The sequence below is a fragment of the Sturnus vulgaris genome, chromosome 5, assembly GCF_052056855.1.
Source record: "Sturnus vulgaris isolate bStuVul1 chromosome 5, bStuVul1.hap1, whole genome shotgun sequence".
Taxonomy (NCBI): domain Eukaryota; kingdom Metazoa; phylum Chordata; class Aves; order Passeriformes; family Sturnidae; genus Sturnus; species Sturnus vulgaris.
Window position 1 is genome coordinate 4640329 of NC_142247.1, and position 27957 is coordinate 4668285.

General features: G+C 43.1%; 2 protein-coding genes across 2 annotated transcripts in view; both read right to left on the reverse strand.

Moving 5' to 3' along the window:
- Nucleotides 1–7587, reverse strand: part of B4GALNT3 (beta-1,4-N-acetyl-galactosaminyltransferase 3) — a 63488-nt gene extending 55901 nt beyond the window's left edge. The window contains exon 1 of the mRNA XM_088166048.1: nucleotides 7446–7587. Within this exon, the coding sequence (XP_088022174.1) occupies nucleotides 7446–7587 (142 nt within the window). The remainder of the gene's footprint in view (nucleotides 1–7445) is intronic.
- Nucleotides 7588–16095: 8508 nt separating this feature from the next.
- Nucleotides 16096–27898, reverse strand: CCDC77 (coiled-coil domain containing 77). Its single transcript, XM_088164649.1, has 11 exons — nucleotides 27709–27898; nucleotides 26170–26386; nucleotides 25204–25346; nucleotides 23222–23318; nucleotides 21915–21972; nucleotides 21089–21183; nucleotides 20016–20164; nucleotides 19446–19686; nucleotides 18456–18581; nucleotides 18211–18363; nucleotides 16096–16483 (listed from the first exon to the last, which is right to left on the reverse strand). The coding sequence occupies exons 1-11, from the start codon at nucleotides 27750–27752 to the stop codon at nucleotides 16337–16339; spliced, it is 1470 nt and encodes a 489-aa protein (XP_088020775.1). The 5' UTR covers nucleotides 27753–27898; the 3' UTR covers nucleotides 16096–16336.
- Nucleotides 27899–27957: the final 59 nt, after the last annotated feature.

The following is a 27957-nucleotide window of genomic DNA, read 5'->3' on the forward strand; positions in this document are numbered from 1 at the left end:
GCAGCACTGAGGAAGCTGTCAGAGTTGCCAACTCCAAATATATGGGCCAAGCCCACACTAATGACATGGAAATCACTAAATAGCCTCTTCAAGGAAGGCAGAAATATTTATTTGGAATGGCAGGAAAAAATACACGTATCATAAATGCAGATTATCCCCACTCCAAGTGAGCTCTCCTAGGCAATTCTGTGGCCATCACAGATCAAATATTTTTACTGGTAAATGGAATACAACAGTATGTGACAGTGAACTACTGTTTAGTGAATGTGAATTTACATATTTCAGTGAAACACAAGCTGCCATGTAAGGCTACTAGTTCCTAATGCTCACAATTCAGAAGGCAGGAGAAAAAGAAAGTGAAAAAGATAAAACATGCCTGTTATAGTCAAGCCACTGATCTGTATTTGGTGTTTTTACATTACTGACTAGCACTGGCTGTCAATTTACAACTGGTTAAAAAACCAAACAATCCAAGAATATTTGAACTGCCAGAAATGAACATCGAGGTCACTGGAGTAAGAAAGGAAAGCCCCATAGATGATGCAAAGGCCTGGATTTACCATTTGTATCTCTGATAGGAGACAGTGCCACAGAAAAGGAAAAATAGCCCCAGATGTGAGAGTTTTGCCAGGTAAGGGTATCAGACCTACACTGTAAAGTCATCTCTGACAGCCTAATCCCTTTATTTCAGAAGTTGGGGAAAAAACCCACCTTGACCTTTTTTCCCCTCAAAAATCCCCAGGACAACTCAAATGAGAAATAATCAGAAAATGCTGAAATAACTAAGCCTTAGGAAATTATAAAATCAGAATTAATGATCTTTTTGATGCTTCAAGGGGACTCAAGTCCACCCAGCAAGCTCTGGATTGTCTGAAATGATTCAACATCCTAATGACTGATTACATTATGAAGGTATAATAATAATAATAAATATTATTATTCTGTGTAGTTGATTTAAATTACTTATTATGGCAACACAAATTATTTTTCTGTGATGTCTTAGGAGAAGTTAATGGCAGCATGATCTCAGACTATCTAAGCATCAGGAGCATCAAGGCCTTTGAACTTTGGTATGGGAAAGTCTTCTCAAGAAAGCAGAACTACAGAGCAGGTCTGGTCCAGATCCCAGTGCACTTTGGCCTGGCTCATGACACACACAGGCTATGAATTTCTAACATCATGAAAAGGGTGAGCATCCAAGGCCCAGACTCACAACTGTTTCCACCCAAGGCACGTGAGTCTTTCTGAAATCTCACACCATATGTAAATAAGCCAGCTTATTTCCTTTTCAGGAAAATTACTGCAAGCCTAAGAAAAGCAATGGAATTGGGAAATAACTGTAAGAGGCAATATCAGTGCAGAGCAAGAACAAATAGGAAAGGGAAGCTCAACAAAACACATAAATTCCTGAGGTATAGCACTGGAGGAAGAACCCCATCATTACTCCATTCCCAGCTGCCAGGACCTACAAGACAGTCCCTGCCCTCAGGAGAACATCCTGCCTTTTTCCATCCTGCCTTTTTCCATCCTGCAGATGTCAGTCATTCCAAGCCACCAGATGAGAGATGATGTCCATTTTCTCTCACATCTGCCTGAACTTGCAGGTGAGAGAAGGCAGAGCCTCTCTGTTACTGCAGCACACAGAAACACACCTCCAGAACAGAGAACCATTCCTCTGCCAATCCCGAGGTGTGGGGCACCCCTCTGAGATCCAAGTGATCCTAATCCAGTCCAACTCACAGCAGGAAGGTGAGGAATACATGCTGTTTTGGCACACCACGACATAAATCTCTTATAGTTAACCTGAGTACATGAAGAGATGACACAAGAGCTTATTCATAAAGGTAATATGTCATCTTGGCAAATTATCTGGGGATCTGCTGAGGCCAGATAAACTGCAGGCCGGGTTCCAAGAAAACAAACACCCACCTGGCTTCACGTTAGGTGGTGAAAAAGCACCAGGTTCACAACCTACCTGCAGCACGTGCCCCAGCAGCAGGGATGTACTGGGCCAGGACAAGCATGGCACAGCCAGCATGAATTCTGGGCTTCCCCACCTGCTGTGTCAATGAACCTGACAATCCAAGCTATAGGGGGATCCCCCTTGCTCCCAGCAATCCTGCATTCTCCCCTGGAGCCTGTGAGAGCAGGCTGTGCTGTGAACACGGGGCTGGGGATGCTGGCTCTCCTCACACACAGCAGAGCAGGAATGCCCAGTGCCTCTGCTCAGCCTCCAGAGAGGCTGCCCTGACCCCCAGCTACAGCCCACAGTGAGCTTTGGGAATGGGGCTGACACAGATCCCTGTGAGCTTTGGGAATGGGGCTGACACAGATCCCTGTGAGCTTTCAGAATGGGGCTGACACAGATCCCTGTGAGCTTTGGGAATGGGGCTGCCTGGCAGGGATCCCTGTGAGCTTTGGGAATGGTGCTGCCTGGCAGGGATCCCTGTGAGCTTTGGGAATGGGGCTGGCACAGATCCCTGTGAGCTTTGGGAATGGTGCTGCCTGGCAGGGATCCCTGTGAACTTTGGGAATGGGGCTGACACAGATCCCTGTGAGCTTTCGGAATGGGGCTGCCTGGCACAGATCCCTGTGAGCAGTGGCCTCACAAGTGTCCTTCCAAGCAGACACACCATGGATGTCCTTCCATGTACACACGTGCAAGTTCATGGTATAGGCACTCCTTTCAGTCAGGATGGGGTGCTCTGAGAGGGATACCTGGGTTAACAGCTTGCACACAGAGGAAATACACATTTCAGACACCACTGGAGACCACACGGCCCCGTTTCTCTCCATGTGCACTAAGGAACCTCGGGGGCAATTGGCTCTGCAGGAGAACGATACTCTGCATGCCCAGGCAGGTAAGCTTGAAAAAGGGAGGAAGGATTGCAAAAGGCAGCCTGTGAGCATGTGAATGAACCTGCAGATGTAGGTGTGCTCCTCCTTGTGCACGCAGGTGAGAGGAGGAAGTTGATACATTACATTAAATGTCCAATTTCACCTTTCTGGCAGATGCTCTTCTCATACAAACACCTGTACCTGCCCATTCACATCAGTACTCAGACAACCTGCAGTGCTTTTTAGTGGCCTGGATGCCTGAAGGTTAGAGCTCACCTGGTGCAGGCATAATTAAGAAGCCAATGTTCTGGGAAAGGAAAGGGATACTGAAGATGTACATACTGAGGAGTTGGAAGTCTTGCCATAAGGATTTCTTTATTTGCACATTTCCATGGTTTTTTCTATTTTCCACTTCAGACAGTGGGAGTGTGCACTCCCGAGTTAGAAAATCAGCAGTCTGAAAACCTGAGTGAGACACAAACCACGAACACAACCCAAGATAGGAAGATAACACACTCCAGAATTATTTACTCACAACAATGAAATGTGGAGGAACAGGGGTAGGTTGTAGCAGTTGGGAAGGGCAGGTTAAAAAAGGGGCCCCCAACTCCTTGTTCCTATAAGCTTCACCTCCCAGGACTCCACCCTACCAGGCATCCTCCTTGTGCCTGGCTCAGTGTGACACACAGACCTGCAATAAATCAGTGCAAATGATTTATAGACTCCTGAAATACCATGGGTCTCAGCAGCAGAAAAAACAGATTCTGCACAGCAATGGCTGGGAATGATCTCACCTCCAAGTTTCTTCAGGGATGGGGTTGTTTTTACCATGCTGACACAAGATTTCAGATCAAAGGGGGATTATTGCACATCCTGCCTGCAAACACAGCCCACTGACACCACCCTCACTCCCTCAGTCACACCTTTCTGCACAGGTGGGCAAGAGAGGCACTGCTGGGCACAGAAGAGAAGAACAGAGGGAGCAGGAGGAGTTGTCAGAGCCACTACCTTCTCCATCCAAACAGCACTGCAGCAGCTCTGGAAAGTGGCAGTATTTTGGGATGAGGGTTTTCCCCGAGGAAAGACCTCTCCCTGCCCTTGTCCCTTCCATCCCTGCTGCCAAGCCAACTGCATTACAGCAGTAAAGGCAGGATGCAGGACGTGCTCTCCAGCCCTCTGTGTTTTCTCCCTCCCCAACACTTCATTCACCCATGGAATAACAAAGTTTCCCCATCTCCAGCAGGAGCACAGTGTGCTGTGTAGCAGCTCGTAAAGATGAGGAAAACATTCCTAGTGGAGAGCCCACTCCAGAGAGGTTAGTGCCTGTCAGCAGCAGCAGTAAACAGACTGCCTGCAGCTCCCTGGCTTTCCTGGCAGGGAGGCACTGTCCTGCCTGTTACAACTTGTTTTGGATGACAACAGCAAGCCACATTTCGTGTGAGGAGAGTGTGCCCATCTTCAGCTCAAAGCAGCCTGCTTGTTTCTCTTCACTCAGTTGTAAACATGTTTAAGATTCCTAGGAACACCTACTGGGCAGCAAACCAGCCAAACATGCTCAATTAAAGAAAAAAAAAAAAAGGAATGAAAAGGCAAACCCCACAACAACAGAATCACCCTCCTACTCATGAGCACACAGTCTTGCCAGCAAGGCTCTCTGGGAAGAATATGAACAAATATCACCTTAATACACTCACATCACAAAAAAATCCAAGTTTTTTTACTTTACTTGACCAACTACTCATTTTAGCATCACCTTCAAAGGAACGCCATCACTCACAAGAGCCCATACAATCCCCTGTGCCCGTCCAGCCCATCCCAACCTCCCTCGAAGCTCAACTTTCCAGATCAACTTTGGCACACAGAAATCCCAAGCCGTGGTGTACAGCACGAGTCCTGCACCTCAGGCTGATCCCTCAACCTTTGACTTTAATGTTACAGCAGTATTTAACTCATGCCAGAGACTCTCCCAGCACATGGTGATGAAGCATCACGAATGCCAATGGATACTGATGATTACAGGATGCTCTCCTAGACTCCTTATTCACTTTTATCCAAACTATTAAATATGCATGACTTTGTTGCACAGCAAAGTTGGAAATACCTCAAGAGAGGACAGTCAAGGCCCCAATTTTTAAGCATCACTTCCTCAAACACCCAGCCCTGGGCATCTGACATCTGCTGTCTCCACCACACACTAATCTGGGGGGTAAGAGGAGGAGAGGACATAAAGCTCAGGAGGATCCACCATGTCTGAAGACTTGCTCTGAGACACTGACTTGAGAGCAGGCATGGTGTGGGGGCATCAGAGGGGCTTGTGCTCCATCTCATGCATGACTGAGAGGAAAAGTAATATTTTCTCTGAGTCCTTACAGCATTGCAAGAGGAGGAATCACTTCTCCAGAAAGAGAAAAAGATATTTGGCTTTCCATACACAGGCTGTACTACAATGCCTTTTAGGAAGGCAAGAAGAAACTCCATTACAGACACAGGAGATGGAAACAGTGATCTCCTGTAGATCTTTCAAGCCCAGCAGCTTTTCATCTTTCTGGCCCCAATGGCCTTTTAGCCTTTTGCCTAGAAAAATTGCCCAATACAGAGCTTTTGTATTTTATCATTAACTGTGGAGGCTGTTGCATCAGCTAAGTTGAGGTGGTAGCTCTTGGTCGGTCCCAGGAGTGACTTACAATAGGGTTCCCACCTGGGACATGCAACAGAAAACAATGCAGAAACAAGACAAAAACTATTAATTGCTTGCAGAGTCACTCCCCTCTATACCAGCTTCCCAGGAACCTGGAAAGAGTCACCACACAGAGTCACAAACACAGCCATCTCTGTCCCCACTGAAGAAATATTACTTAGTTTTAACGGCCAAAATAAAACAAATACTATTTGTCTTCTGCTCGGATTTCTGATTTCTCTTAAAACAAAACAGGCTTTTAGAGGTAGTAGGGCAGGAGGAAGGGTGGGGAAGGTCACAGACTAACCTTCCTCCTGTTAGCAGGTCCAAGGATTCTGGCAACAAGGCCAAGAAAACATGACACCAAGTGCCCAGTGTGACCACAGCCCCCTGTGATGCTGAGCCGTGAGGAACTGCCTGCCAGAGGATTTTACCCTCCCACCCTTTCCAGCAGCATTTAAATACCTTCTGTTTGCAATGAGCAGCAACGTCTCTGGTGGATTTGGGAGAACCTGGAATTTTATATAATTGAATTTTAATATAATGCAATTATTTTGTTCATGTTCTGTCTTCGTTGGTAGTAATTGTAGTAATCTCACTGTCTCCAGTTTCAGTCTTAAAACAGAACGACTTCCATAACAGAGATGTAAAAATAACCCTGTCTTAAAGCAAAGAGGAAGAACCCAATTCACTAAGAACATCGTTTTCTCCTGCACATCTCTGCTGTCCCCACTCTCTCGGTGCGGACATTTTTCTCATCCCCTCCTTTTCCCTTTGCATTGCTGGCAGTGAAAGGACCATCAGCTGTACAACTCCAAACACCTGGCTCAGCCCCTCTCTCCTCATTTTTAAAATACTTTTCACGTGTTTTTTCCCTTGCTTCTACACAAGCCCTCTGCCCACCTGTACAAATCTTCTCTAAGCATTTTTTGGTGGGGTTTTGCCAAAGTGATGTACAGTAAAAGGCACGGTGAGATTGCATGAAAGATGTAATGCAAAGTAGACTTGTAGAACAACTCATCTTCTCATTTCACCAGCCATAAAAAGAGGATTATTACTAGAGGATTTATCCTAGCCAAAGAAATCAGATCTGTTACACTGCTGAACAATAAATATGTGTTTTTAGTCTTAATATCACATATAATAGAGAACAAATGTACAAGTTTGTGGAAGTAGACGTTCCTGGTGCTCCTTTGCACAGTTACAGTCCAAAGCTTTAAGACAGAAACCAAGCTTGACTCGTGGGAGTAAAAATCAGGAGGTTTATAACATGTAATGAAAGGACCAGTACACTAGAAACTACCAACAGTTAAACACCAACACGCAGTTGAAAACATACTTTCAAATTAGATTAGTACCAAGTACGGATATCGTTTAAAAACCAGCAGCAACATCACAGCCTTTTACGAAACCGTGAGCCATTCGAAACTTTTCCGTAACTCCAAAAAGAGAAGCGCAAAAAGCCACAGCACACTGTCAGAATTTTCCTCTGCTTCAGAGGAAAAAAAGCGCTTAGCCGGAGCCCTGCTGTACTCCCGAAAGTTTGCACAAAGCGAGCCCGGCAGCCTCTCCAGGGTACGCATTCCCTCCTGCTCTGCATGCGCTTCTCCTCGCATCAAAGCATCTTTGCCGCCTTCCAGGTTCGCACCAGGGCACCAAGAACGAGAAACATCCCAAAGCCTCTGGGCTCTGTAGCTCCAGCACGAGCAGATTTGGGTAGGTTTGCGGGCAGAGAGATGGGGTGAGAGCCGGCAGGCCGAATGCAGGAAAGCAAACCCGCGGTGCCCCGCGCAGATCCCCGCTCCGACCCCCGTGCGAAGAGGGCACGGCACGGCTGCCGAGGATCGCGGGCTGCCGGGGCTGCCAAGGACGGCACCGCCCGCTCCCTTCCCTCCCATTCCCTTCCCTCCCGCTCCCGGGGGTCACTCACTGCGCTCGGGGGCAGCCTCGCCGCCGGCCACGGCCACCAGCTCTAGATAGGCGGCCCAGAGCCCCAGGGCCAGCGCGCCCAGGGCCAGCAGCAGCCGCAGTTGCCTCCGGCGCCGCAGCCGCGCCAGCAGCCGGCCCCGCATGGCGCCGCTCAGGGCTCCGCGCTGCCGCCGGCCCGGGCCGTGCCGCTGCCGGTACCGCTGTCCCGGGCCGTGTCGGTACCGCTGTCCCGGGACATGCCGCTGCCGCCGCTCGGCCCCGCCGCTCCCACCCCTGCGCTGCGCGGGGCGGGCCCAGGTGCGGGCGGCCCCCGCCTCCCTCCCCCCCGGGCAGCTCCGGCCCCGCTCCGCCGCCGCCCCCCGCACCTGCCTCCGCCCCGTCCGCTCCTGTGCTGCCCACACGGCACCGCCTCGGAGGGGGAAGGCAGCTCCAAACCCCAGTCACGGCCGCTCTACGGGCCAGCAGGAGTGTTGGTACATCCTCCCAGTGAGGGGATGGAAGAGGGGGAACTTCCCTCCTCTGGCGGGAGGGAAGTGGGATGAGAGGGGACGATTCAAATCACGCTGTTACTACACGCAGCTGAAGGCATTTGAAAATGTCTTTCACCTGGTGCAACAGGTGCTTGGAAGGGCGTTGGAAGGCTGGTGAAGCCTCCAAACCTGCGTTCCGCGATGTTACATGGTCAGATCCCTCAGCGGGAGGATGGCAGCGGCTTTCAGGAAGATCAGGACATTCTCTGGGTAAAATTACCGCTTCATTACATAGCTCAAGCACACTTTTGAGTTCTCAGAGTCCGTCCCATACTGTTGGTTTCATTCACATCCACCAAAATATCTTGGAGGCTGCAAACTGGATTCCTCCTCGGTGCAGGAACGTGGGAGATACTATCTGGGACGTACATCGTGTATCCAGCTGGGGAACTAAGCCAGAGTTACCTCTTTTCCGAGAATGTATGATGTGAGTGTTGGGTCATTGATGGCAACTGTTTTCCTTCATAGCTCCACTCCTGCACAGATGCAGCTCCTGTGTTGTGTTCCATGAACACAAGCTCTCATGCTGAAGTTGGCTTTTCATGAAATAGTGGTACTCCTTTTTTTTTCTTGAGATTGTCATTTAGAAGATGCAAAAGGATGGTGACTGTACTTCAGCTTTAAAAATGTGCCAAAAGCCTTTTAAATGGCATTAAGGAATATGGAACAGTAGTGTGAGTCCCAGCAGGCACAGGAGCAGCATCCAAGCATTAAATGATGAACAGCACGTTCGCAGCATCCAGGCAGCACTGAGAGATGCTGCTCTTACCTGTCACACACCTGGGATGCACCAAGGGACAAGAGGTTTCCCTTATATGGTTCCAGAGCCATCTCCCTTCAGCTCTGTGCTGGGGAGGCTCCTCTTGCTCAGGGAGAGGCAGAGCCAGAGGGTTTGTACCCCACTGCAGAGCTGCAAAGAGAGGTTTCTCAAGTTGGAAACAAACCCATGGTGGGGGAGCCTGGTGAGTGGCTCTGTCCTTGGACTTCCCCAGCCTCCCTGGGATAAAGTCCATTGTGCAGCTGTGGAAGATGCAATGCTTTGTTCCTCCTTCCTACCCCCTTTGAGGCTGCAGATGCACATCCATCATCTGAGCTTGAATAATGGGGGATAATCCCTCCAGTGTAAACAGAAAGAGCTGCCAATAGCCAGACACCACCAGTATCCACACAACAAAAAATGAGAAACTGTGTGCACTTCCATCTTTACAAGGCAGGACTCTCATGAGAGCATGGCCCTGCTAGTTTTTTGGTGGTGTGTTGATTTGAGGTTTATCCAGCAGGAGAGGAAAAAACCCAAGTTTTTGTATTTATTCAAAAAAAGGCAGAAAATTCTAAGAAAAAAGTGTGTAATAAACACAGATCTAAATTAAACTTTGTTTACCATTTAAAGAATGAGAATTGAATTAAGTATTCTTAGCAGAAAGTTGTCTGCATTTCTTCAATGAACAACCTTATTCTTGAAAAATAACAACTGTACTTTGTTGCACATTAAAGTAAGTAATCACATTTTTCTCTAGCAAACATTCGACTAAAATGGAGGGAAGGGAAAAGTGAAAGTGGAGGCTAAAAGTAGCATTGACAACTGATAAAGAAATTTTTCCCTGACAGAACTGTGCTGTGATACAAAAAAGCTCTTGTCTCTGGAGAAAAAGCTTATAGACTATGGCATGGTACTATCCTGTTACAATATAGTCATAACAGAACAGTATTAAGGAACAAAATTCATCTGAAAGTGTAATAAAAAGTGAAGTCATAAACTTGACTAGCTCTGCACTGTACTTAAAATAACTTATTTTGGACCACTTATTCATTGCAGAAAGAACAGATGTCCAGGAATAAGATTCTGGCAGTGTTGTTTAAAACCACCTCACATAATAGTTTTTATCTCAAGTCTACTAGCAGTCTTAGAGTCTCAAATTCTCAGGCATCCCAAGTCCCATGAGTGCATACCCAGACCTCCACCTGTCTCATGCTCACTGTGTGCACGGGCTGGGGTTAGCTCTTCAGGGAGAGGAGCAGCAGGAGAGCTGGAGGTGGTGATGCAGGAATAGGGCCCGTGGTGTGTGGAGCTGACCTTGAATATTGGACAGTGCTGCTGGCTTCAGGACACATCTGAATACCCACTTCAAAGAAATGGACTCTTTGCCAGAGGAGCCAACTGGAGTGTTTTTTGGCTTTGAGCTGCTGCTTGTTTTCTATTTTAGCTATGCCTCCTCATGATAAAAGCAGCCTTTGATACAAATGCAGCACTTAACACACATCTCCCATTCCTCCTGCCTCACCCCTCTCTACATCCATCTCTGAGCATCTCTGCCTCTTCTTGTTATGGTTTTGCTTCTAGTTATCTAACAACTGTTTCTCTGTTCTGTAAATCACTTTTAGCTCCATGCCAACATTGTTTCTCTGTAGGCTCCCCAAAGGTTCAATTATCTGCCACTTGCTCCTTCCCTTCTTTCTTCTTGTGTAATTTTTAACACTAATTGCCAGTTCCACACCAAAATACCCAACTGTCCCTAGACTTTACCACCCTGGTGGCTTCATACTCCTCTTACCGACCTCAGCTATGCTCTGAAGCACAAACAATGACTTCATCTCAACATTCTTCATAGAAATGGCTCAAAGGCCGAAGTGTAAGAGGACTAGGCAGCTTCTGAAGACACAGTTCCCCATTATTTCTCTTTTTGGCTCCTCTGGCATGTCTGGTGGACCAATCCCAGAAAAATCCCAGTCAATGCTGCAGTTGAACATCACTGTAAGGGAATCAGTGTGGCCCCACAATTAATAACCTATCAGCAGGAGGACCTCCTTGCCCAGTTAAGTGGTGTGATACACAGAGCTGTGTTAACATGGTCATATTTTACCAATTCAGTTGCACTGCCAGCTTTTGTATGGCATGGCCTGGGTTGGGATTTTTGACTTTCTTTTGCTGCACACACAGCCATGACTTTGACTGACAGGATCATGATCCCATTGCTCTCCTACAACCGGTCTGGCTTTTTTCATGATTCTGCCTTTTCACTGAATAACTCTTTCAGTAGCTGTCAAATCCTCACTGTCCAGATAAAGTTACACAGAAATGGTTGCCCTTCCTTTTCAACTAGCAAGAGGACACTTTCACATGAACTTCATCCAGTGCCTCTAAGAACACATCCTGACTGCATGTCCTGCCCCAGGAGTTGACCTGAATTACTTTCTGCACATCAGAACAATCTCTTCGTATCTAGATCACACACCTGCACTTCCTGAAAAGTGATTTTCTATACTTTAAGCTGAGAACTTTCAAAAGACTTTGCAGGCTTCAGATACTCATCATAATGAAAGAAGAATATACGCATTGAAAACATGGATTTCCCGAATTATCCAATCTAGTCTTGCATAATTTCTTCCTTCCTCTGTTTTAATCATAATAATATGTGGTTTATAGTTTAAATGACTGTGCTTATCAGCCTTACTTTTCAAGAAGTCCCAAAGATGCATCATAGTCATGTTAGAGACATTACAGGACACAAAGATAAGCAGCATTCCCTGTAGACATCTGTCCACCCAAGTTAGGGCTGAAGAGGAAAAACAGTTGTACTGGATGGTTTAGAAGTGACACCATACTGAGATAAATGTTTACAGTAAAAGAAAAGCAATTTGATCTCTGAATCAATACAGGAGCATTTGGCACATCCCAGACAAGCTTCACCAGGATAAATCCTAAGCTTTTTATTGAAATCAAACCCATTTCAAGAGTGAATCCCTTCATGCCTGTGCAGTTAATAATTGTCTTGCTTTAACACTGAAGCACTTCTGTGTTAAAAGCCCTTCCGAGTTTTCTGAATAAATCCAAATAATCTCTATTTACACATCTGTCCCCAGTCCAACAGAATCGCAATTCTTAAAATATGCAATTTAGTCAGTGCAACTGAACAGTCAACCCTATTGAGGACTCTGTTTTTCAAGCTGTATTTCTGGAGCTTACTTGCAGGGCAGCCACTCTACCCCATATTCAAAGATGCCCTTTCTCCCAAGTTCACTTGGTGCTAAATGGGAAATACCAGAAGTCCACCACACTCTTGTCAAATACTTTAGTCATAGCAGAAATGTTTCCTGCCAGTGGGTTAAAATATTGCTCACCTCTGATGGCCTGTTTTGGACAGAAAATTCTTAACTTTTGATGCAACCTAAGAATCCAAACTTGGCTCTTTTTTGTCTAAAACCTTATGAAGACAGCAGTCAAAAGGAATCACTGCAGCTCCCACCATTAACACTTTCTACAGTGTCCAAGAATGTTTTGGTGCATAATCCCAGCCTGTAGGCTAAAAAAGTGTGTATATTTCTACAGCAAGACTTGCACATTTAAGGGAAACTCTTTAGGGAGTAAAGGGGATATTTTCTCACAATTTAAAGCAGTCAAAATAGAAAAGCAAAATATTGCAGAAAAATTAGGAAGAAAACCCTTAAATGTCCATAATATACTATTTGAATGGGGACAAATAGGACATCTTTATTAGAAGTTTGACTGAGCAGGCACAAACACATTCTAGAACATCAAATTAAAATGTGTTTGTGAGCATTAAAAGTCTGAACAACATCACTTTGCATGAGTATGATCAGACCCACCAGAAAAAAAGTACATAAGCATGTTGCTCCCAGCTAGTCTCAAAAATACTACCTGGTTAACAAAGAATTCCTGGCTTACATAGAAACATTTCTATTCCAGAATATCAGGCTGCCAAGAGAGTCTATCCACAGTGGTAAAATGTAGATGTTTTCTGAAGTGATAACCCTATTTACATAAGCAATTTACACCTATAAGAACTGTTGATCTGCCTGAATGCAGTCACAGCATCAATTCACTTGGGAATTACTGCAGATTTTGATATAGGAAGATCACAACGGATTTTTTAAAATTTTGGTTTGGTTTTGTTTTACCTTGTGTAACCTTGCTGTGCAGGGTTAGCTGACACAGCATGTCCCTATAATTAAAGAAACTGCATGAAAACTAAAAAACTCCAACAAATACTGCATATAAATACATCACAGGTTTGAAGCCAGAAAGAACCACTAAATGATTTCCTGTTAGCTCATGTCATTATATTTCATTAAGTTCTAATGGGTCAAACCCAGCAACTTATTAAAACAAGCTACCTTCTCCAGAAGTAATTTTTTGATTTGAAAATAGAGATGAAGAACTTGTTACCTCCACACCTAGTTTGTTACAATAAGGGGAAAAAGCACAGTCTCCCTGTTAAAAATGTATGCCTTTTGAAATTAACTTCAGGTTCAGGCTACTTGTTGTTGCTCAGCTAGGATTGAGAGGCCTTTAGTAGGGTTTTTTTTGTCTTCAAGAGATACATATTAATCAGTCTTCTTTAAGCAAGACAAAATGAGCTCTTGCACAACTTTTCCTCTGAATCATCTGTGGTTCTATGCCTTAACCAATATTTCAACATACTTTCTGAAAAGTAGGCACTTACTTAAATGAAGCTACACAACAAGGTTTCCCCTACTCCTCTATTTATCCAAGAGATATTTTAGTATCTTGGCTCACAATAAGAACATTTGTCCAGTTCTACCTTTAATCCTGTACTATAGTCTCTCTAACCTTAGAAGCAGATACTTTGCAAATCTTTCAGATTCTGTGCTCCCACACTCATAACCTGGCATTAGCTGAATTGAAATGATACAAAGTCATACATTATCAGTCATACATTACTGACTTCAGTTAGCAAAAAAGCTAATCTTTGGAGTAAATGCTATTTTTTGATTTCTACCCCAAAATTGTAGGAAAAAAATTGAGTAATTAAGGTAGTGGAACTTCTCCCAGGAAACTTTTTTAAAAAAAACACCAATACTGCTTTGTTGACATTCTAAAGGGCAGTTGCCAATGGTAGGAAGCACTTGGCTCTTTAAAAGCAGTTCTTAGCACGAAGGTCCCCATTTGTTTTGGCAACATTTCACATGATCACGTGATGTCACACAGAATGTACAATACTTTGCACTTCCTGCACTTGGAAAAATAGTCAAACTTCCAAATGAAATAGATTTACAGAATAGACATACCATAATTTCCCTCCTACCTCCCCCACACAGGAAGTGATCATAGCTTAGTGACATACTAAGAATCATGTCCAAATTGCACTTTGATTTTGATACACTAGCAGATACATTAGGAATGTTGTCATTTTATTCTGTTCAGTCTTTCTGAAGTCTAAAGAATAGTGGTAAGGAAGACAGGAAATTAAACATTTACATCCTTCTTCCCCCAATACTTCCTCCCAGTCTTACAAACCTGAACGTCAAAGCTTGAAGTCCTGACCCAGATACACTTCATGGCTTTCAAGTGAGGAAAGTGTCATTTCACAAGCAATTCTTTCGCTTAGAACAGCTGAAAATAAACAGGATCCTATAGGTTCAAGAGACCTTTTTGCTAGGCTCCCATCAGCTGAATTTAAGTAGATGGATCTTGCTGAATGAGTGGTTAAGGCTTCATTATGTAGCAATTTTCAGAAGTAGCCTCTTGGGCTCTGTGATAGGATTGATATCTTCTCCTCAAGCAAGAAGTATGTTATTTCACATACAAACTCACTTTAATTAGCTTGATTTCTCTAAGAAAGTACCAGCCAGCTAAGAAAGAGTGAGAGTAAATGATGGATAACATTAAATACCCCTCTTTAACTGTCCACATCTCACTGGCACCCAAGTTGTTCATGAACCAGTTTCTGAACCAGTTCAGCATTTTCAGCTCAACATCCTTTAAAACAGCTCCTTGCAAGCTGCAGTGTAGTAGAGCACCCAGGGACAGACTGTCACCCACTCACACTGAACTCTGTGATCAATTGCCCTTAAGAAGACATAAAATAAAAGAACACAGAATAAAAACACAGAATAAAAGCCACAGTACAGGACCATAAGGGACAGAAAACTCATAACAACTGAAGCGGGCATGGATTTCTTAAGGGCATTTCTCCTCCTGCATTGCTTTAGCTGATGCCATAAAAACAATTCTTCCTTCTCCAAACCTTCACAGCACATAAACATCCATCTTCTCCATATCTACCTATGAAACACTAAATGAGGATCTGCAGGGCCACTTCCAAATCCAAAAGAAATTGCCTGCTTCCACTCACTAAGTTCTTCTCAAAGAGAAAGGAAGTGTTAGTAGCCTACATAGTGTATACTTCAGAAACAAGGTAAAGAAAGGTAAAGTAGGAAACAGAGGCATTGAAATCCCTTCTCCACTACAGATCTGCTCTCAGGCTGCAAGGTGGAGAAGATTTGCTGACACTACAGTAAAAGCATGAATACCTGTAATTACAAACTCAGCTGAAGCCATGTTGTAACCCTTGTCATGACTTCATCTGTTTTCTAGAATTGTGATGTCTGGTATGAAGATAATAATCATATGGCTGGAGAATCATTATATAGCTACAGTTACAGCTCTCATGTAGCAACTGGGCACCTGCTCTTCCACCCCAGTTTGTTACAGTTCAGTAGCAACAACTGCTAAAAAACTGCAACTGCAAAAGCTGACCATGATTTCTCTGCACATAACCATGATCTTGTTTAGAGCCACAAAGACAGATAATATGGTGGTTAAGAAAGATACTAGATCCCCTTGACTATGGGCTTTCCTCTGTGTGTTAAAACAACTGTGAGGAATGGGAAGAGGAATTTCAGCTGTGTAGTATCTCCCCTCCCACCAAGCATCCAGAACTCATGTAAATGTTGCTCATCCTTGCAGAAGAGTTCTATAATGGGTTATCTTCTCCCACCATATTAGATCAGTTAGGTTTGTTCCAATCAGGATAAACCAAGCAAAGAGGAGCCATTTTAAAATAGTTATCCTGTCCAGGACTCAAATATAAGACATTTTAGTGCACACTTTCTATATGAGAATTTCCATTTACATCCTGAGGTGCTAAGCACCAAAACAGTAATCATATAAACTATTTTAAAAGCTGCTTCTCACATAGGAAAATGTCAGCCAAAATTCAGATCTTCAACTAGATCTTTCTATGATTAATAACTTCATTATGACCATGTATGTGACTTATAATATGCACCAAAAAAATAAAGGCAAAGGACAGTATACACTGATCCCTACCACAAATAGATATACACACACTCCTGATGTATCAGTCATCATGTACTTTTAAAGTCAGTTTTATCAGGTGCCATCTCTCAGCTCAAACAGCAATATAATCTGGTACACTAGGAATGGCTCATGTACACTTAGGACATTAACTGCAGATTTCCTCAACCTTCTGTCAATGGATGCCAGGAAACAAACAAGCAGGAGCTGTTCTTACAAATGACTATTCAAGTCTAGCTTTGTCCTAGTCCTAAAATTAGGATGCCAGCTAATTATTCAGCTTCAGCAGTGCCGTAGTTCATCCTCTAAGCTGTAGATTTTTGTTTTTAAGTCTTTCAGTTCTCCTTGAATTTTACGTGTTAGTTTGTTTCCTTGGCAGACCTCACGTAGAATTGCAAGGTCCTGGTCTGGTCCCAAATTCAAAGCCACCTAAAAACAAAAAGAAAAACAAAGCTGTACAGTATACAATTTAGGGAGTATTATGAAAAGTATACAAGGGAGAGAACTCTAAAGGAGACCCTTTGCAGCCAGCAAAGAGGATGGTAAGTTAATAGCACTAGGACAATGCACAAATAGAAAGGTGCTCCAGAACCAAAAATAAAGAACAAAGCTTACATAATATTATGCTGTTGTATTATAGCACTGGCAAGAAAGAAATCTTAATAGCATATAACCATGTTGACTCATAGCCTGTTTACTCCTTTCTAGTTCCTGTATTATTTAGAGACACACAAAAACAGGCAAGTTAAAGTATTTATCTAGTAACTCGTATCTAGTTCTGAGTATCTCAGGAGATGACATCTTATCTTTTGCTATTAAAATTGGAGGTGTTCTAACTGCTGTGGCTGATCTGCTGCCCTCTGAACCATACAGGATTCAAGAGAAGCTCAAGTCCAATGCCTTGACTCAGGCAGTGCCACACGGCCTGTACTGAGTCTAACAAAGGCTGCTGGATAATCAGAATTCCTGATGGCAAGCTGGCCAGGGCTGACATTTCCTGTCACCCTGTAACTGGATAGCATGCCAGCCCAGCCACTTTCAAGGGCACAGCATTGGAAGCTGCTCTAAAATCCCTCTATTCTCTTGACCCTTTACAGTTTCTTATTGTGTCATCATGTAGTTCTCAGTCCAAGATTTTAATATGCAAAATCAGGAAATTTAGTCATCTCTAGTCATTTTGACCTCGAGTGATGAGAGACTGAATGATCACTCTGGAGACTTCTTGCAAGTATTTTGTTCCCCTGCCCTCTTGTGGTTAACAGTGTTAAGAAATTGAGACTACAGTGACAAGCATACCCACAGATATAAAACATACAGGTCTGCAGTAAAGGCATCATACACACTTTTTCCCACCCTTTCATATATTGCTGTTAGTGCTTAAAGAATAAAGCTGAAAAACCCACAGGCCAAAAAAAAATTTGAAGCCTTTAATCAAAATAAGCACATTAGTCTGTGTAAACTGAACTGTGCATCAAAAGTGCAGGAAAAGAATGAATCAGTAGCACTGCCAGACTCCTGCAGGAGAGTCTAAACTATGCCAAGATCATTCTCTCAAGTATATCATAGATAAATGTCTCATCCTAAACTCTAAGCAACATCAAGGCTGTGCCTTTCCCTCTAAGTTGTTCTGATGTTTTTCTACACATCTGGAAGCTACTACAGAGAGCACAGCTTCAACTTCCAGCCATCACTTCTGCAGTGATTTTTGTAAAGTCACGAGTGACATACTAAAGTAATAAAAACACTACTCACAATACTTATGATCTGCCTCTTACTGGAACAGAACACTATGGCTCTCACAAAGAAAATCAATCATTTTCTTTGCAGGATAAATTTCTGAATCAAACTACTGCCTTGCAATTTTGAGACAGCTAACTAAGCTACAGGTATCATGTAAGAACTTTTGAGAGTGGAAACAAAAATACACAGCTAATGTATAGGCAGCAGAGTGTCTGGTAAGCTTAATGCCTAATTGATAAAGATAAATCTTTTTTGTAAAATACAGAGGAGGCAAGTTTTGTCAGATACTGATATTTAAAGGAGTACTTAGAAAAGGTATTATTTCCTTAACCCTTGGGGAATACTATGTTAAATACTGAGAATACACATCTATAGGGTAAGCCCACAAGACTGCCTCAGAAAAGCTTAGCTGTTACCTTATAAATATGCTTCTCTACACCTCTCATTTTCTGCTGAAGCTGTTTAATGTCATTCTTGAAGCCCTCTACTTCCAAACTACGACGTTTTTCCAAGGCTTCACATCGCTGAGTCATCAGTTTCAGGCGCTTCTCCAGCTTTCCTGAGCGCTCCTATGGAGATGAAATCTCAATAGGCTACACAAAAAAAAAAAAAAATGCTGGCAGATCATCACACAGCCAGCAGATGATTACAGACTAGTTACCTTAAAGAGTTCTTTGCCAGCATCTCTCTCCTCACGGATCCTAGCCACCTCCCCTTCCAGGGACACACACTGCTCTCTGTACATGTGTGACAGGTGTTTTTCCTGCACTAGCTTGTCTTGCAGTAACTAGGACATAGGAGGAACAGAGAGAATTAACTCTAGACTGTGCTTACAAAATTTCACCCTGCTCTGGACAAGAAAGTATGATAACACTGCCAATATGACAGGAAAATAAAAATTAACAACTGGAATTAAAGTTGAAAAGTATGTGAGGACAATACTCTGACATCAGTCACATTACCAAAACCTTTGAATTAAGTTACCAGTTTTGTATGACTGCTCATCATTATAAAATAACATTCAACTAAATGCTGTAACTCCCCTTTCTTAGCTGCTTGCCCAGTACAGCATTTGAGAGGCATCTGCATTCAGGGGTAGATAGAAACAATTCCCTATGGCCTATTTATTTCCAATTCCTTATTCCAACCTCCCAGCTTCTCACTGAAAGTGTAGTGGAAGAGGAAGAAAAATTGAGACTGCTAGAGAAGAGCTGGAAGACATCAATTGAGAGAACTCATTCTCCCCTGACAGCAGCAAAGAAAATCCAGACACAGCAGTCTAAGACCATTAGCTCAGAGAACTTACATGAACAAAGAGCCATGTGCAATTAGCAGGTTAGAAATTCTTGGCCCCACTTATCACAGGGCTTACAGAATTAGGGATTTTTTTTCTGGGCATGAAAGAAATTGACAGTGACATGCTACCATAAACCCTAACTATACATTCTAGCTGAAATTTGAAAGTGATGCTGATTTTGAAGCAGGAGAGGTTTTTCATTTAGATTAGTGCCAACAACAGTGTAACTTAAGACAATCCAGTACAACTTTGAAACTGCTGCTGATAACTGTCTATTGTGCCAAAGCTAAGTGCTCGCAATTTTCTAGTCAAAAACTGTTAAAAGAGCCTCTACCAAAGACAAAAAAATATTACCTTTATTTCTCTGCTGTGGACTTTTGAATCTCCATCACTTTCTTGAAGCATCTTCTTCAGCTCTCTCTGCTTCTTTTTTCCTGACTCTGTGCTGAAAACAAGATGATCCAAGTCTTTGCCAAGTTTCCTCAATAGACTGTCCTTCTCTGCCATCCATGCTTTCTCGTTGGCTCTAGCACTAAACCTGAGCTGTAGAAAATCCCGGGTACTCTCATATAAGAGGTTTTGGGTCTTATGGAGCCTGCAAAAAGAGATCCCAGTGGAGTTAAGGTAGGCACTAGGAAGGAAGTTAATTTCATCAGTCATCACTACAAGTTGGAAAAAGCACAGAAGACAGGTGGTCTAAATGTGAGTTTAGCTCTTCTCATCTAATGAAAGAAGTGCTCTTCCAATGTGAGAGAGGATTTTTAATAAGCAGATTATTCCCCTCATTCCACACACACTAGCAGATGGCTGCATAATTTGCTTTTCTGCCTGCTGCAGGAAGCAACACATTCAAAGTCATAACGTCTCTATTGCTCCCACTCTTCTCATCTCATGACTACATCCCAGTCATGCTCTCACACTCACTTTTCTGTTACAGTTTTTATCTTGTGCTGGTCCCTCTGATGCCGGACCTCAGCTTCCTCCATCTGAATCCGCCTGTCCTCCAGGAGTGCCTCAACCTGTTCCTTGGCTAATCGTGTCTGCTCTTCTATCTGAGCTTGCAGGGCCTTCACCTGCACAAGCAAACAAAGACATTGCAGGACAAGGCCTCACACCAGCTCTGCTCCTGTCTTTTCAAGTCCCTTCAACTCCAAGATTTAGATCCAAAACTGTACCTGGTAACACCTTTGGCAGTTCTAATTTCTCAATCTTTTGCTTTTGTTTTGTTTTTAATGCTAAGTATTTCAAACAACTAAATTTTTTTTTTAAATCATGCTGTAGGCAAGAGAGGCATACTATAAGGAGCAACATTAAGATTTTTATATTGTTAAGATAGAAATTGCACACATCTAACATTGTTGAATATGCACAGACACTTCTGTACCTTTGATTGAACAAATAATAAAAACCACTATCAATATCTGCTGTACAAGTTTGTCCATTATTTGCTTTTAGTGATTCATTTCCTCATACTTTACATACAGCTTCTGGCAGCTTCCCCAGTTTGTGATTCTGCACATTTTATCTTTCATTCTGTCATGCTACCTTTACCTAAACTTCCATGGAGGTCTAGAAAAGGCAACATTTTATTGTATCAGTGCACCTTATGGGGGCTGTCTAATACTGTCTCAAACACATTGTTTTTGTCAAGCTTCCACAATACACCCAACCCTGCACATCTTCAGTGGGTTTAATGTAAATTCATATCTGCTATCAAATGATGGGAGATAACATCGATTACACATTCTATACTTAAGGACAACACATTTCAGTTGACATTACTGGAACATCTGCTTTCATAAAACTTCCAGAATCAATTCTTAAATTTACATTCATAGGAAAGAAACAGATAAGTAAACTGACAAAGTGTGAATCCATATTAAGATGCAGGGATTTATACAACTCTTACATCTACATCTTATCTAAGCAGGCAGCATATTTTATCATCATTTTCTGCAAGCCAGCAATTATGTCTATCAGTTAGCAAATGCTTTTACCTGTAGTAGAAGTGTTTCATCACCTTTTTGATATCTCTCAGAACTTTCTGGATTCTCTCCATTTGCTGATGGTTTTAGAGTGCTCTTCTCTGTACCTACAGAAGAAATTGAACAGAAGTAGGAAAGGGTTTTCCAATACACTTGCAGTACCTTTCCAAGCATGCCATATTTGTGTTCTGGTGGGCTTATAGAAACAGCGAAAAGGTTGCCACTGCTACACAGTCACAAGGACTTTCTAGGAGGGTTAGCTGAAAGAAAAGAATTCTAGAACTTTGGGTGATCACATACCTTTATCCCCTCGATCATATTGCAGTATCTAGGCAACCTCCTAATTTTGTCAGCATATGTAGAAAGAAAACTTGACATGTTTTCTTAAAATAAGTGATGAATAGGCAGATGCCACAGCTGCACAAACATCAAGGCTCAAATGAGTTTTGAGCTTGTTGGCTAATTTCAGACAATTTGATGAGAATTATTTCAAAAGAGAAAATTAGCATGTAGGTGTATGGACCCATACTACTGTTTGCCCTAAAGGCAAGCAGGACCTGACAGCTTGGAGTGGCTGTGGCAAGGGTGCCTGGCCAGTTGGTACCTGCACAGTTCCAGAACAGCCTCCTCCTCAGCTGAGCACATCAGGGACACAAGAGCCAGCTAAGGCTATTTTAAAGGATGTTGAAGGGAAGACAAGAGTATTGCATGGACACATTTAGGGAACTTAATGGAGATTTACCAAAGCATTCATAGACAGGAATTATTTTGGCCTATGGGAGACAGACACACAAAAAAAGCAAGGGTTGAGCTGCTGTTACTCAGCTTGGTGTGGTACCTGTGCTAGAAATATCATCTTGTTCCTGGGTCTCTGCTGGCCTTTGCAGAACAGTAACCTACAGAAACAAGACATATGCACTGAGCATCTACTTCCCCAAAGGTGCAGTAGTCAAGAACAAATCTTAAAAAGTTAAAACAGATATCCAGAAGAGCAGCATTATCTTACTTCTACCACAAGACAAGAAAAACATTCACAAGTGATGGCTGAGTTTTGCCATTACTGCCTCTATATTTTTCACCAGAACAAATGGAAAGTAATTCTGCCTTTGATGGCTTCATTAGGATGAAAATCAGCACCCTCAGTACGAAAAAGAGCATTTTGGAGACAAAGAAAAGAGGAAGGTGAAGATGTTATTTCCTTCTTTTATACTCCTCCTTGTCTCAGCAAGACATAGAAACATGAAGATTCATTAATCAGCACATTCATTCAAGAAACCGATTCATTCATTCAAGCCTGAGATAAAAGCTAAGTGATAAAAACACAAACTCAACTGTTGAACTGAAATCCACCTATAAAAATGGAGGCCATGAAAGAGCAAATTATAATCCCAATGCTTATCTTTAGGTTGATATTTCATAATAGGCCTAATTTTAGAGCTACTATAAACCAGGAATTTTAAAGCTTCTGCAAAGTTTTTGAAGAGCTTGAGCAGCTTAGAGCAACCATGACCAATGGTTGCCTTTTTGTGCACCTTATTCCAAAATAAATCCTATATTCCTTTCATAGTCTCTGTATATCCAAATCACTCATGACTTTGAGTAGGTTCAACTACACTGCACGTCATATGCACTGCCATTTAAACAATTCAACATCACTTCTGAAATATGCAATACAATGCTGTCTAGAGGGGATGGATGTTCAGTCTTCTGCCCAGGTAACTGCTGCAGCAACCTTGACACATTCTTCTTTACTGAAGCTCTAAGAGACAGGAATTCTAAGACAGCTGAGCTTCAAACACTGTGCCCAGTAATTTTCTGCACTTTTTTCCCCCCTCTTTTTGGGGTGTTTTTGCCATCTTCTTGACAACCATTTGCCAGACGACTTGAGACTCCTATCAGACATTTTAGAGGCATGTTTTGAAGACAGAAGTAGGCTGATGCTGAGAGGACCTACTTTCAGTGTCTTGTTCTTATTTACCTTTCAGCATTGCTACTAAAACCCAATGTTGCTACAGATCCCTCCTTCTTTTGGGCTCATTTAGCAGCCTTAGACTCGTGGGACAGATCTGGTTTGTGGTCAGATTCTGGGATACAGATACTCATGTTACAATTCAAAGATGAGATCTACAGAAAAATGGAACTTGCCTTATGTGGAGGCTGCTTATGAAAATATGTAACTTCTCCTTCATCTCTTCCCAGCAGAGCCAGGAGTCGTTGGATTTTTTTTCTGTCCTCCATTTCCCTGCATTCCAAAGGAAGTGATGAGCAGATTTTTTTTAAGTACATCACAACATTGTGACACACTATCCTTTTACTTTACCTATTGATATTTGCAAGTTTTCCAACCTGTTGCAGTTCCTAAGAATATTGCTTTAAAAGCCAGCTCCTAAAGACATTCTTGATGTTGCCAATACAAGAAGACCACCAATTTTGCTGACATTGGAGAGCATTTCTCTTGTCAAGTACGACAGTACTACATAGGCTGATACAATACCACATTGTGAAAACAATTTGCATTAAGAGTTCTAAATTACCTAAAATTCTTTCAAATTGTATGTGTCCATTGTTTCTAAAACAAGCTACACTAAGGGCTGTAACAGATTTTTTATCACACTCTTGAGAAGTGCCAAAGCACACCAACACATGTTTTGACTTAAGTTCTTAAATCTTTAATGGAAAAATTTATGCTGGAGCAAGGAAAGAGAATGAGGAGGAAGAAATAGCAGAGACAATATGTAATGAATTGGCCACAACCCCTATTCCCTGTCCCCCTGTGCTCCTCAGGAAGAGGAAAATTCATGAGTGAAGTTGAGCTGTGAGAAAGTTACTCTAAGATCTGGGTTTATTTCTCATTATCCTACTCTGATTTCACTGAATGATTTGGGTTGGAAGGGACCTTAGAGGTCATGTAGTTTCAAGCCCCTTGCCACAGGCAGGGAACCTTCCACTAGACCAGGCTTCTCAGAGACCCACCCAACCTAGCCTTGAACACTTCCAGGGATGGGGCATCCACAGCTTCTCTCAGCAACCTGGTCCAGTGCCTCACCATCCTCATAGTGAAGATTTTCCTGCCAACAACTAATCTAAACCCACCCTCTTTCAGTTAAAGCCATCCCCCTCATCCTGTCACTACATGCTCCTGTAACAGTCCCTCTCCAGCTCTCTTGGCCCTCTAAGTGCTAGAAGGCAGCTATAAGGGCTCCCTGGAGCCTTCTCAAGGTTCAACAGCCTCCACTTTCTCAGCCTGTCTTTGTAAGACAGAGGCTCCAGTCTTCTGGTTATTGAATTGTTAATAATTTCCCCCAGTCAAGTCTGTTTTGCCTGTGATGATAACTGGCAAATGATCTCTCTGTCCTTACCTTGACCCATAAGTCTTTTCTTGTATTTTCTCTCCCCTGTCCAGCAAAGGAGGTGAGTGATAAAGAGTCTTGGGTGGGCACCTGGCATCCAGCCAAGGTCAACCCACCAGAGATAGTTTTATTCAAAACTTCACATTCAAACTGGTAACACACAATTGAAATCTGAACCAAAGCCCAACTTCTGCTCTTCCTTCTACTACCAGAATAAGAGGAATAATACGTGAAAACATATTTTGCAACCCAACAGATTGCACTGCCCCTTCACTGTGGGACACATATTGAGAAAGTAAGAAAATTACAGCCTGAAAAATATTCCAGGCTGGAGCTTTTCAGCTCTGTTCCCAGCCGATAAGCTGGTCCAGATCAAGGCTAGGGACAATTTCTCCCAAGGTGGTAATTTGGTCAAGATAAAAAGGAATTAATAACAAAGATAGAACCCCTGTTGTGGTGTGTGACCAGGCCCTGGGAATGGGGTGTCTTCTCTCTGAACCAATCACCTTTTCTCTACTCTTGGAATTGTGAGTCATGCTATAAAACCAAGTATGTTTCTGAATAAACTTCTCTCTTTCTTCCTGTCATGAAAAACGACCATGTAGCTGTGTACCTTATTACCACTGCACTTAAAGGGTTAAAACCCCTTTCCACGGCTACATTCACTGATGTGGTTTTATAGGAAGTGTAGAATAATTGCTGTGAGGACTCCAGGTCTGGCTGAGAACACCATGCACCACGAATTGCTGCTGGCAGTGCCTCAGCAAGACAGCTCACCTGAGTTTCAGCCTGTCATTCTCTGAGTAGAGACGAAGCACTTGCTCCTTCTCCTGGAACAGATACACCTGCATATCACTCAAAGCCTTCTGCAGCTCTGCAATCTCCTCTTCCAAGTAGCGGATTTCCCAGTGCAACTGGTGCTGAGTGGAGAGAATGAGGTACTTGAAATGAAACAGAGCACTGGACAACACTTACAAACTGCTTGTGATCTCAGTCTGGGACTGGTACAGAACAGCCAGCTCAAGAATTACTTCATTCTCCTATAGTATTTGACCAGATGAGGGCAGTGTTGGAAAAATTATTTTAAAATGTTTCAGCTGGGAGTTCAGAGCTCTGAGAATCACTGTCACTACACAAGGGTGAAATAAGGCCTCAGCTTGGGTCTCCAGTTTCCAGTGGTTTCACTTCCATGCTGATGGTGAGAGCAGGTATGGGGAGTCTGACATCAACAAAAGCATAGTAAAGCCTCTAACAACATTATCTTTTGAAATAAATCACTGAAGAACGAACATTAAAATATCTGTATGATTTAGCAGTGAGATATCCAGCTAGTTACTATGTTTCATTTTTCTGCCTGGTGTAGGAAGCTACTAACCATTACTGTATAAAAAAAGCATTATGTTGCAACCTGCTCCTCTTTTTCCCATACAACAATAAGATGTACAGTACATACTTCCCCAAGGACTTTCAGGGTGCTTCAAGCACAGCCAGTGCTTGAGGAGGCACCTCAATCACCTCAGAAGTGACGGAACGAAAATTCCCACTGTGAAGACATAACCATGCTGTAATGACTTTAGAAGATATGAAAAAAGGACAGACAGCTAGATTTTAAAATCAACCCCAAAATCTACTTATTGACACATTACTGATAAATCCCAAGACTTCTGTGCTGAGTTTTCAACTGAATAAAAATACCAAGCTTGTGAATGCAGTGCATCATTGTTCAAAAACTCATTTCCTAACCTGCTCATCATAGGCTTGCTTGTATTTCTCCAGCCTTTTCATCAACTCCTCATGTTCCTCATCGAAGTCAGCAACCTTCTTGCGGTAATAGTCCAGGAGCTCATGGGAGGGGCTAAGGTGAGTCAAGCGCTCACTCACTGATGGGAGAGGAGTGAAGTCGTCCTGACTCGGGAACCGGGACTCAGCAGATCTGGATGAGGCACGGGGGGTTGACAGCCTGGACAGAAACAGTCTCTGATGACATGTAAGCTTCAGACAGGAAAATTAAACCACTTTTTAAAGTGGCTGAAGAGATTTTAATTTTTTTTTACACAGATTCGGTTTAAAACACAGATTAGCTTGATTGTTCTCTGGGTATTAACAGGAGATCACGGCATTTAGGAGAACCAAGAACTCTGATAAAGAGCAGCTTGCAGGTGTATTGTACCGTGAAGGAGGGCCCAACCAAGAGAAAAGAGATATTATGGAAGCTCCATACATTATTTGGGGAGGAAGACTATGAAAAGAAGAGAGTAAGACAGAACTCAGGGTCTAAAAAGTCCATTTCTGTTCACTTAGAAGCAGCTATCGCTGTGAAATAAACAGGAAAACAATCTGTGACAGTCACAATCACCCAGAGAGAAAAACGCTTTCTAAAAACAGACCATCAAATAAAAATTATAATTCAGGCTAGCTGATGCACCAGCCATTAAAATTTCAGGTGTAGGTCTAGGAATTGATGTGCTTTCCTTTCTGGTGTACTTGATGTTCTTATCCACATGGCTTGCCCACCCTCAGCCACTGAAATAGAAGCTGCCAAATTCTTGAATCTTATGTTGAAGTGCTACATGGAAAGCAAGTCAATTTTATAACTACATACTGTATTTTTCCTCAAAACAATATTTAGTGTATTCAAATATTTAATCTGTTCAAACAGGCACCAAATTTGCAAATAGAGCTGCAGAGTTTAAAAAAAACCCAAAAACCTTAGAAAGTGTTATTTTTCATTATTTATATTGATATGACAAACCTATCTTTGTAAGTGATACTATGAATAATAGAAGCTAAGAAACGTCTTGACTTAAGAGCTTTTTAGTGAAGACATAGTTCTGAATCTGGTCCTGGAGAATGGGGAATTCGGATGAGAAAGTGATTTGGTAGGTGACACTGAGGACATGGTGACCTTTATGGGGCCACTCACTAAAGCTGCTTGAATCAGAACCCCAGTGCACATCCACGAAAACTCTGGGCATTGTAGGAAAGTATTAAATACACGAAAGTGTAACTACCGCATGCAGGAACTTGCTGCAGGACCAAAAACGCCTTCAACAATACACTTAGAAAAATAACACTAGAAGCAAAGAGGCAACCCAGGCACAAGGTGAGCGCTTTACTGCTGAACTGAATAGCAGCAGAAATTGAAAGATGGAAGAACAAGGACGCACAGCAGGCACAGGAGCAGCCCAAAAGGTGCCTTAGGGCAAGCCAGTCTACCAGGCAGTAAGGAAATGCCTCCGGGAGCCGCGGCGTCCCGGCAGGAGCAGCCCCCGCACTCAATACCTGGTGGAGCGCGGGATCCCCGCAGCGCGGCCCGCTGAGCTCATCGCGCCCCTGCGGAGCGCCAGGCTCTCTGTGGGCGGGGAAGAGCGGCTTCGGGCACCCCGGTAGGCGGGCGGAGGAGGGTGGCCGGCGGGAACCCCGCTGGAAAAGACCCGGGATAAAGGTCCCGGGAGGGGGATCCCGCCGCCGCCTCCTCCTCACAGCCCCAACGGCCACACAACCGCCACACCGGGCCCGCCGCGGCTTAAA

Excerpts from the sequence above, each read along its gene's own strand:
- CCDC77 (XM_088164649.1), bottom strand. The coding sequence starts at position 27,752 with ATGAGCTCAGCGGGCCGCGCTGCGGGGATCCCGCGCTCCACCAG. Across the intron at positions 21,973-23,221 it reads ATAAGCAGCCTCCACATAAG|GTTACTGTTCTGCAAAGGCC; the intron begins GCAAGTTCCATT and ends TTGTTTCTGTAG. Across the intron at positions 18,582-19,445 it reads TCCACAGCAGAGAAATAAAG|TTACTGCAAGACAAGCTAGT; the intron begins GTAATATTTTTT and ends CCTATGTCCTAG.